This window comes from Oncorhynchus nerka, linkage group LG16, assembly GCF_034236695.1.
Source record: "Oncorhynchus nerka isolate Pitt River linkage group LG16, Oner_Uvic_2.0, whole genome shotgun sequence".
Lineage (NCBI taxonomy): Eukaryota > Metazoa > Chordata > Actinopteri > Salmoniformes > Salmonidae > Oncorhynchus > Oncorhynchus nerka.
The window spans coordinates 17,086,051-17,097,729 of NC_088411.1; the positions used below are offsets into that span (position 1 = coordinate 17,086,051).

The 11,679-nt window shown below is 43.5% G+C and overlaps 1 protein-coding gene across 1 annotated transcript in view; it reads right to left on the reverse strand.

Annotated features, from left to right (window-relative positions):
* The window catches only part of uts2r2 (urotensin-2 receptor 2), a 33,030-nt gene extending 25,601 nt beyond the window's left edge, over nt 1-7,429 (reverse strand). Inside the window, exons 1-6 of the mRNA XM_029684849.2 lie at nt 7,220-7,429; nt 6,520-6,743; nt 5,978-6,053; nt 5,843-5,885; nt 3,019-3,083; nt 1,467-1,523 (exon numbers count right to left, since the gene is read on the reverse strand). Coding sequence (XP_029540709.1) covers nt 1,467-1,523; nt 3,019-3,083; nt 5,843-5,885; nt 5,978-6,053; nt 6,520-6,743; nt 7,220-7,287 — 533 coding nt within the window. The 5' untranslated portion in view covers nt 7,288-7,429. The remainder of the gene's footprint in view (nt 1-1,466; nt 1,524-3,018; nt 3,084-5,842; nt 5,886-5,977; nt 6,054-6,519; nt 6,744-7,219) is intronic.
* Between the last annotated feature and the right edge of the window lie 4,250 nt (nt 7,430-11,679).

Sequence of the window (11,679 nt, forward strand, 5' to 3'; positions counted from 1 at the left end):
GCTAAAATTGTGAGAAACCAGTTTTGGTTTGTTTCGTAACCATTACGAGTTGTCAATCTTTTCATTGTATTTTCTTTGGAGTGCTCCGCGAGCAATGAGCATGTGTCTGGTTTCTCGGTCTTGAAAACGTTGAGGGAGCGCGTAGGCCTGAGCATGCATGGAAGTAGGCCTACCTACTGTGGCCCAAGTCCACAACTAATACGCTGAGCTTCTGAGTCATTATTTCTTTCACTCACACATTGTAAACGAAGTCTGTTTTTTTAACATCCATCGCAAACGATAGTTCCACAGTATTTGAAAAATCTTTCCAACACTCCCGGCCTCGATAATCACCAAGCCTCTGTGTGAAATAACAAAATATCATGATCTGATGGTCCCATATATCCGGTGGAACGGTCATAAAAAAAACAGCTGTCCGTCCCGAGCTCACTGACACGGAACACTGAGGGCCCGAACTCTCATCGTACTCATGACGACGTAGGGTGACTTGATATCCTACGACAGTTTCATCAACTTCTTTTCGTCTATGGCTCTACAGCATCAAGTCGCGCTAAAAATAACTGGGAGGCTGACTGAAGGGAAGTAGCCTCAATATACACAGAGTGTATAAAACATTAAGAACACCTGCTCTTTCATGACAGACTGACCAGGTGAATCGAGGGGAAAGCTATGGTCCCTTATTGGCGTCACTTGTTAAATTCACTTCAAATCAGTGTAGATGAGAGGTTAAAGAAGGATTTTTAAGCCTCGAGACAATTGAGGCATGGATTGTGTACATGTGCCATTCAGAGGGTGAATGGGCAAGACAAAATATTTTATTGTCTTTGAATGAGGTATGGTAGTAGGTGCCAGGCTCACTGGTTTGTGTCAAGAACTGCAACGCTGCTGGGCTGTTCACACTCAACAATTTCCTGTGTGTATCAAGAATGGTCCACCACCCAAAGGACATCCAACCAGCTTGAAAACTGTGGAAAGAATTGGAGTCAACATGGGCCAGCATCCCTGTGGAACGCTTTCGACACCTTTCAGAATCCATTGGTAATGCAACTCAGTATTAGGAAGGTGTTCCTAATGTTTGCTATACTCAGTGTATAGGGGCACATGTACTCTCATAGTCTGAAGGTGTGTGCATAATTACATTTTCTCAGGCGATGCGGCCTTGGCAGCACGGTAAACCAATAGGGGCGGAGCTCTACCATATAGAACTGCGCGCTCTAAGCAGGGACAGTTGTGATTGGCCAGTATATGCATGCCATGCAGAGTGTGATTGGTCAGCTTCCTCTGTGCATGTAGAGAATGACTGAACGGCATCTAGCGCATCTCATTGGAAGAGGTACCATAGTGTCGTTTTTGTTGTATTAATGGAGTGTTAATGAAAGGAGAATATGGATATTGCACATGTCAATTTAGATCTGAAATTGACGAATCATGCAGCCCTAAAAACACGCACACAAGCACACACCTACCTGTAGAGTCGGAAGTCCTCTTCAGAGAATACATCTGTTATCTGCTCCCCAAAGTACCTGTCAGCCGCGCAGGCATAGAGAGCAGAACAGAACCGGGCCATTAGCATACATTACGGTCCAGCAACACACAGACAGCACAATACACTGCACAATTACCCAAGAGGCCATGACAGAGCAGCTTTCCAAAGAGGGCAGGATAAAAAAGCAGGCGGATTGCAGGAGATGCCACAGTTTCAGAAGACTGATGGAGCGAGTGAGTGAGATTAATGGTTCAGTTAGTAGTGAATGGGCTTTCTCTGTTCGGTTGGTCTTACACTCGGTTGGTCTTACACCAAACTAGGACAAAACTGACAGTGAAGTAATTACATTGGTAGAACTTCACATTTATTTAGCATTGTATCAAAATACCTTTATAGACAGTACATGGATCTGGTAAAGAGCTCAATGGAACTCAACCCAAAAATGTAAATGCCATGGAAACAGGTGGGAGAAAGACACCGTGGAGGAATGATACTGAATCTCCTCATTGCCCCCCAGCAAAACTGTGCCTATACATTTGGGCTACTGTTTATGTGTATTTCACACTATGTTGAGGTAAAACGGATGTCAACCCCAACACATGTTCATGTCATCGTCACCAATCAGCTGCATTGCAGTTAAAAAACGACTTTGACAACCTCCACTGATTTCTGTACTCTAGCTATGCTACCAGCTTAAACGAAACGGGAGTTACCATTTATCAGTCACTTCTTCTAAACCTGAAAAGTAACCACTTCTAAATGTTATGGAGCGAAAACGGCCAAATACTGTATATCCAAATTGGACTTTAGTGACCACATTGTGGGCCTGTTATAATACATCAATCAATACGGATTTTTACAAAGATCCACTTTGTTCAATTAGATGTGTTGAATGTACGCCAATCCGGCGTCCTTCTATTCCATTGACCTCTTTACCGCATATATACCAGTATGTGGATCCATACCGGTATACCCAGGGGTTCTGTGGTTGCCATGGCGCCATGAGGTCGCCTGGGCAGAGAGCTCTGTAAATATTTCTGGAAAGATATGGACTGCGGTTTGAAGAAATGGCAGAGGCTCGCCACATACGGGACTGTTCCAGACTACTGTCGAGGTGTGGTGGTCTTTTCTAGCACTTTTACAGCCACCAAAGTATCAGCCAGGTGATGCACTTTGAGAGTGGATAATCCAGCGTGTCTACAGAGGAGGAGACGGCATGCCTGATTAAGAGCTCTGGGCTTGTCTACTATCTGACTGACATTTCTCCCTGCCTGTCTGTATCATCGATACTCCCTCCGCTCAAGCTGCTGACTGCCTTTCCGAACTGCCTCAAGACATCTGAAGCTGTGGAAGATGACCAACCATGAACTGCCAGATCTATACATTTGTTTCTGTTTTCAAAGTGACTTTGAAATTCTTGTTTGTAATGAAAAGTGCTATTTAATTAGGATCATTAGTATGAATTTAAAAGGGAAAAAGACACTGGATCAGAGAGATAGCGAGAGGAGAGAGAGAACTTCACTCCTCCTCACCTGTAGATGTTGACAAACTGCTTCCCCATCGACAGAGCCCCAGAGTGCAGGTCCAGGATGGAAGCCTGGAGAGGCCAAAGAAAATGAGAATAAGCAAATTATTAGAACTTATTACAGTCTACTTCTCTGCCCTTCATTTGTTATTGTTGTTTATTGGTTTATTCGGATCCCCATTAGCTTTTGCAGAAGCAGCAGCTATTCTTCCTGAGGACCCCAACCAGCCAGCGCACTTCCCCCAGTTCTCTTACTCCGCCAGCATACAAGAGCGAGTCTCCACCATACACACACTGGAGAGACACATACCGCATCAGCTCACACTCGCATTCACACTTATAAAAAAAAAAAACACAAAACATGACAAGTAACAACACACTGATAGACAAGGACAGTCAGACAAGGACAGTCACACTACATTAAAATACAATGAGAGATATACGTATATACATCTAAAAAACAACAATATATATAGGCATGGGTCTGTGTGTCTCCCCTCACAGTTCCTGCCATGACATTTTGTTTGATCGTTGTTGTTTATTAAAGTAATTTGGAGATTTGCTTCCATGGGATCATGCCTCTGTAGAATACTGTGTGTTGCAGTAAATTCGTTTTGGACTTGGGGAGTGTGAAGAGACCCCTGGTGGCATGTCTTGAGGGGTATGTCTGGGTGTCTGAGCTGAATGTTATTTGATTATGCACACAATCTGGAACTTTCATTACAGTCATTTTCATCATAAAAACTAGGAGAAGAAGTTCATTTCTCATCAACCTTCAACCAGGAAAGACTGGCATGCATGTTGCTGTTAGTTATGCATGTGCAGTTAAAGGCAAGGTGTGCTACTCTGTTTTGAGCCAGCTGCAGCTTTGCTAGGTCTTTCTTTGCTGCACTTGACCATGTTACTGGACAGTAATAAAGATGGAACAAGACCAGATCCTGAACAACTAGTACAGTAGATGTGTCAAAAAAAGCAGAACATATTTTTATAATATACATACCCCTCCCCATCCTCACAACAGCTTTGTCAATATGACTTGCCCATGATAATTGACCATCCACTGTTATACATAGGAGTTTAGCTTCCTGAACTTGCTCAATGTTCACATCCTTTATGTACAACTCCAGTTGACGTTTAGGTCTTTAGAGAAAGTTTGTACCAAATACAATGCTATTAGTAGATGTGTTTAAGACCAGTTTATTATTAATCACCCATTCTGATTGAACTGTAATTCCCTATTTAGAATTTCAGTGAGCTCACTGACTTTGGGTGGTGACATGTAGTGTGGAATTATCTGCATACGTAGTCGTTCTAATTTTGTGTAAGACCAGTGGCAAAGCATTTGTAAAAATAGAGAAGAGTAACGGCCCAAGGAAACTGCCCTGGGGGACACCGCACTGTACACATCGGATGTTAAAGAAGCTTCCACTGAATAACACTCTCTGGGTTCTATTGGATAAATAACTCTCCAACCATGTGATAGCAGTTGATGTAAAGCCATAGCATTTACAGCAACGACCTGGGGAATAGTTACCGGGGAGAGGAGGGGGATGAATGAGCCAATTGTAAGCTGGGGATGATTAGGTGGCCATGATAGTTTGAGGGCCAGATTGGAAATTTAGCCAGGACACCGGGGTTAACACCCCTACTCTTACGATAAGTGCCATGGGATCTTTAATGACCTCAGAGAGTCAGGACACCCGTTTAACGTCCCATCCGAAAGACAGAACCCTACACAGAGTAGTGTCCCCAATCACTGCACTGGGGAATTGGAGTATTTTTTTTAGACCAGAGGAAAGAGTGCCTCCTACTGGCCCTCCAACACCACTTCCAACAGCATCTGGTCTCCCATCCAGGGACCAACCCTGCTTAGCTTCAGAAGCAAGCCAGCCGTGGGATACAGCAACATACCATCCTTGGCATTGTATTTTGTCAAACACAATTCTCCCAGCAAACTGATTGGGTGGCTTTTAGAGACAGCAAAGGGTGCTTTACTATTTTTAGGCAGTGGAATTACCTTAGCTTCCTTCCACGCCTGTGGACACACACATTCCTTTAGGCTTTGGTTAAAGATTTAGCAAATAGGGGTGGCAATAGTCTGCTACCATTCTTAATACTTTCCCATCAAGGCTGTCTATACCTGCTGGCCTATCATTATTGATGGATAACAATAGTTCACCTCTATCGCACAAACTTGACCAGATTGAAAACAGCAATCCTTTTCTTTCATATTAGATCTTACATACAAAAATATGATGTTTCACCGTTGTCATTTCACCTCTGAGTTTGCTTGGAAATATCAAAAGGTTTTGTTAGGCTAGACTTTTAGGGTATGGCAGTATCCCAGGACAGATAGTAGCGGTCCCAGCAACTGAGGCTAACCACGTCACGGGATACAAATTAAACAGTTGTGTCAGCTACCCAGGGATACTCTGCTCTCTCTTAGCCAGTAAATAAATCATGTTAATTTTTTTCAGATGTCCCCCGTTTCTTCCACTACAGTATCTTAACAGGCCATAAACAATCATTTATTATGGCTGTGGACCCGATCTACAGGAGGTGGAGGGAAGACTCAATGGCGAGGGGTCAACTAAACAGCCTGGTACAATAGCATTACACACTAATAACTGTATCAGCCTGTCTGAACTTAACTTTGGATGTTGTACCCATAGAATTAGGAATTAGAATTGAATAAGATATCTATGGTTGTACCACCCTGACCTCTAGTGGAGACAGAGGGTTAGCTACAACTGAAATCTGAGCAACAGTCTTCATGCTAGCTTTAGGTCCTGTTTAAGTTCAAATATGCATTACTAAAAGTAGATACTCACCCCTCCATCTGAACCAGCTAGGGCCAGACCCCTCTCTGCCAACCTGCAGGAGTAGAGAAATAAGTTACAGAGAAATGGAAAGAGGGGGGGGTAGGAGCTAGAGACAGAGACGAAAGATAGTATAGAATCCCTCACCGCCTGAGGGCCATGGCCTCCTCCCTGGTCACCGAGTTGTCTGTGACGGCTCGGCCACATGTTTTGGGAGTGCATCCTGGGAAAAAGAGTCTCTCACATCATCTGCAACATCACAGTAGAAACTTCAGCCTACCTCCTGCCTACTTCCTGGATCATGTCATATACTGTTTTTAATGGGATTCAAGATTAAAATTTACTTCGACCCAATGGCTTTTATAAAGGTTTCCAATTACAAAAAAGCAATCTAAAACATTCATGAAAGGCATCAGGTAAAAGTAAACTAATCCACGAATACAAATATAGTATTAAAATGACCATGTTCTCATGAATTTCATTAAAAAAAACTCATTCAAAAATAGTATGGGACATGATCAAGGAAGTAGGCGGTAGTTTCATAGGGTATTCCCCAACTAGGGAAAGGAAGTGTGCAGGCTTTTATTCTAACCATGCACTAACGCATCTAATTCAACTAAACTCTTCATATGGCATGCATCATTTTTAGATTGTGGCTTTAATACAAATATGTGTTGTTTTAAACCCACCTGGGTAGCGTTTGTAGTTCTCATAGTCCTCAGAACAATCCACAGTGTAGACCCTGGTCTGAGCAACCACCTCAGCCTGTCTGACCAGGGTCTCTGTGGTGTAAGGGTCCCCTGAGGCCAGGTAGAGCCAGGTGAGGGTTCCTACCACAGCCAGGGCCACCACCACTATGAGCAGAGAGCCACGGGACACCCGCCATGCAGACGCCTGCCTCAGAGCATTACCCCTGGGAGAGGACAGGAGAGAGGAAGTTTGGTTTGATTGTCCTGCAGTGAAAGGAGAACAGAAAAAAAGGCTTCCCTCTTCCACCCATCTTATTATCACACACACAATATAGATAGATAGATAGATAGATAGATAGATAGATAGATAGATAGATAGATAGATAGATAGATCTGCCGAACGAATAGCCAATAAAACTAATTTTACCTCGGTGCCGAACGGAACCAAAACCTACTGGCTCTCTAGGAAGTTGGGTTAAACAATATAGTACTTTCCTGGGTATATTTTGTCTCAAATTTAGAACAAACCGCACAGACAACCGGTAGAGTAAATTCAAATGTAATTGTATTCAATATTCTGGTGTGTAAGGAACATTTACACGATTTTGCACTCCAATGTTTCAGGATGTGTATATATACCAATTCAACACACCGCCTGTTTAATCAGACTAGCACTGGCCATGCATGTCGTTGACGTTACCTTTTGATCTTTTTCTCAATCCCGTTGGCGTCTGGGACTTTTGGATTTCCTCGCCGTTGTATCGTCATTGTATAATGCAAAGCCTTTTTCAGTGGACATTCATAAAGCTATATAGCTAGCTACTTCTTTTCATGCAGAAATAGTAGTGGATTTCAGATTACCACTACTCGGCATTGCTTCCTGGTCAATGCGTAACAGTCCATCTGGTTGGCTCCTGAAGAATGAAACCTGCGTTTTAATTGGACCACATCACGAAAGTCTATTGCTCTGCAGGCCAAGTCAAAGTCAATCAACTGACTATCAGCACCTCAATCTGTTTACATTGATGGGTGTGTAGTCGCTGGTGCGATGTAGCCTGGGTGCGTTCATCGTTTGCTATGTTGCGCGACGGTTTGTACTGAACAACACGTTTCCCCAAAACGGTGCACACTCTTCAACAACTTTTGAGGTACGTTTGCTCCCGTTTCGTGGGTGTGGTCAAATACGAACTATTATATTGACAAGATAGTCGAGTGACCGCTCTAACAATGCAAATACATGTCCTCAAAGATGGAAGGCAGGCGGGAGGAGAAAAGATCAGGTGGGACCATTCTAGCCAATGAGAGGGCAGATACCACGGACGCAAGACTGCCCTCTCGCATTCAGGATTTTAATTTGATGGCAGATCAAGGTACTGTAAGCATTACTTCAAGAACACGATCCCCCATGATACACAGTCATGGTACCAGTAGTTGCATATTTTCCACCAGATGTATATCATTGAACTGATTACTTTAAAATAACACACAAACGAAGTTAAAAACATAATTAAGTTGCTAATGGAAGCCTGCAGTATCTCGGTCGGCCTTCAATTTGAGATACTCAATGAGAGGGAGTGGCACCGCAATGTTCTGACTGGGTCAGAGATGGTGATGGAGAAGAAATTGAAGTAAGTATGGAGCATAGAGGTAAAAAATAAAGTGGGGAGTAGGAAAAAGAAAGGGAGTAGGGGTTTGAAGGGGAGCGAGAAGCCTATGGAGGCAGAGATGAAGAAAAAAGGAAGTTTATAGTTGAGGTAGAGTGCCAAAGAAGGAAAATATAAATCGCGAGAGGAGCATGGGGTGAGGAAGATCATAAAGTGATTCTGAAGTTTAGGGAGAGCGGGAGAGTTTGGGTGATGAGGCTGATAAGGTTAACGGCTGTGATAAAATATTTGATTGGGGGAGTTGTCAATGCTAAAGTGTTAAGAGATGGGAGCTTGTTGGTGTTCTGTAAGCAGGGTTGGGTAGGTTAATTTCTAAATGTTAGTTACCTGTCAAATTGTAGTCAGTAATGTAACTTTTACCCAAACTCAGTAATGTAATCTGATTACATTCTGTTACTTTTAGATGACTTTCCCCTTAAGATGCATTAGAAGAAGACACAAATGTATGTTCCCAATTGAATGACATCTATTGCAGGATAAATCAATGTTAAAGTTGACATAGCTGGCCATATATGGATGTTTGCGCTTAGTGGGACTATCATTTGTTTTTCAACAGGACAATGTCCCAACACAACTCTAGGCTGTGTAAGGGCTAATTTAACAAGAAGGAGAGTGATGGAGTGCTGCATCAGATGACCTGGCCTCCACAATCACCTGACCTCAACCCAATTGAGATGGTTTGGGAGGAGTTGGACCGCAGAGTGAAGGAAAGCAGCCCACAAGTGCTCAGCATATGTTGGAACTCCTTCAAGACTGTTGGATAAGCATTCCAGGTGAAGCTGGTTGAGAGAATGCCAAGAGTATGCAAAGCTGTCATCAAGGCCCATATCCCTCATAAAGCAAGGACTTCCTTACAGGATGTTAGGCAAAGGTATTGAACAGGAATATGTGGTGTTGAGAGGAGGGGTGCTAGTGGTAGTGAACTACTATAATCCAGGTCAGATATTGGACCTGGAAGTGCTGGAGAGGGTGGAGGGCCAGGATAGAAGTAGGGTAATGTGGTGTGGGGAGTAGGCAGGTAGGTGTTTGGAAGGGCAAAGTGCGATCCGTTTCAGGTGCGGAGTGAGCAGGTGATGGCTTGTGTGAATATGAAAGGGGATGTGGATAGTATGAATAACTGGGTGAGGAGTAGTAACAGGGCATTTAGAGTACTGCAAAGGACGCACAACTTCCAACACCTGATTCAGTATAAGCAGGCCCTGGTGAGGAGAACTATCCGTCAGGCAAAGAGGCCATGTTGGCGTCGGTTCTGTGACGCCATTGGGAGGGCGTCAATTGTGGGAGAAGTGTGGGGGATGAGTGGGGTCAGAAGGGAGTGGGATTATCCAGTGTTGACGAGTGGGGAGGAGGTGGCAGTAACAGATGAGGCAGAGATGATGGCCAAGGCATTTGTCCAAGTGCATACTGTAGCTCTGCAAATTTGTCAGAGGAGGGGCAGAGAGAAAACGAGAGAGGAACACCATGGAGTGCTGGATGGGAGGGAGGATGTAAATTATGTGTTGAATCCACCATTTACCATGGCAGAGATGAAAAGGGCAATAGGTAAGTCTCGGTTAACTTCACTTGGGAAAGATGAGGTGTGCTATGTTATGTTGGCCCATCTTAGTGATGAGGCACTGGGTAAAGTATTGGTGTTGTACAACAGAGTGTGGGAGGAGGGGAAACCCACAGGCAGCTGGAAGGAGGCAGTAGTGGTACCAATCTGGAAGCCAGGGAAGGACCCAATGAGGCCAACAAGCTAACGGCCAATAGATTTAACATCACATGTACAGTACATTTGGAAAGTATTCAGAGACCTTGACTTTTTCTAAAAAAAAAATTAACGTTACAGCCTTATTCTAAAATTAATTGTTTTTTTGTCCCTTATCTACACACAATACTCCATAATGACAAAGCAAAAACAGGTTTTGAGGTTTTTTAGAAATAAAAAAAAATGGAAATATCTCATTTCCATAAGTATTCAGACACTTTATTCAGTACTTTGTTGAAGCACTTTTGGCAGCGATTACAGCCTCGAGTCTTCTTGAGTATGACTCTATCAGCTTGGCACACCTGTATTTGGGGGAGTTTCTCCCATTCTTCTCTGCAGATCCTCTCAAGCTCTGTCATGTAGGATGGGGAGCGTTGTGCACCTCTATATTTTAGGTCTCTCCAGAGATGTTTAATCGGGTTCATGTCCTGGCTCTGGCTGGGCCACTCAAGGACATTCAGAGACTTATCCCGAAGCCACTCCTGCATTGTCTTGGCTGTGTGCTTAAGGTTGTTGTCCTGTTGGAAGGTGAACCTTCGCCCCAGTCAGAGGACCTGAGTGCTCTGGAGCAGGTTTTCATCAAGGATCTCTCTGTACTTTGCTCCATTCATCTTTCCCTCGATCCTGACTAGTCTCCCAGTCCCTGCAGCTAAAAAACATAATTACAGCATTATGCTGCCACCACCATGCTTCACCGTAGGGATGGTGCCAGGTTTCCTCCAGACGTAATGATTGGCATTCAGGCCAAAGACTTCAATCTTGGTTTCATTAGACCAGAGAATCTTGTTTCTCATGGTCTGAGAGTCTTTAGGTGCCTTTTGGCAAACTCCAAGCGGGCTGTAATGTGTATTTTACTGAGGAGTGGCTTCCGTCTGGCCACTCTACCATAAAGGCCTGATTGGTGGAATGCTGCAGAGATAGTTGTCCTTCTGGTATGTTCTCCCATCTCCACAGTGGAACTCTAGAGCTCTGTCAGATATTGAGCTGCAGATACCCAGACTTGGAAGATGGTAGCATGCTGAAATGCCACTTCCTGATCTTCAAGTGCGCTACTAAGTATTCTGATAGGAGACGCAATCGTATGGGGTGACGTCATCGTTCATATTTTCTATTTTCTATCTAAAAATGTACAGGCAACCGACAAAAATTAGAAAGCCTGGAAAGAATCTGTATTATTTTTGACTAAGTCCACCTCTATCAATAAAATCAGTCGTTACTTCCGCGCACAGAGTAGTTTACGGAGTTTCCTTTTTGGTGGCGGTAATGCACGATAAATATTGGATGCCAACCGCCGTTAAACTTAATCGAAGAAGAAAACTTCCCTACGATGGATTTGGCGCATGAGCACTTGGTCAAAAACAATAACGATTCTTTACTGACAAGGCATATTTTCGGTTGCTTGTACATTTGTATGTAGATACAGGGCGGGACTGCAGTAAATAAAGATAGTTGCTCAGCGAAAGGCCATATTTTGTGAGTAACAAACGTATTTTGACATTATAATGCTTTCAGAGCGGTCTAATGGAAACAAACATGGTAGCTTTCTGGGCTAGAAAGGCGACTCGTCAAATTCATCGTCTTCTCTGACCAGACCTGACCTGGTTCAGCCTAAATGCAAATTGTATGAATGTAAAGGCAACGTTTGTATAGTAGGCTACTCCTTTCATTATCAAAAGTCGAGCATTGTATTGTAATGGTAATTTATGCATGATCATTGTACATAGTAATTTACTTGCTGCTCTCCAG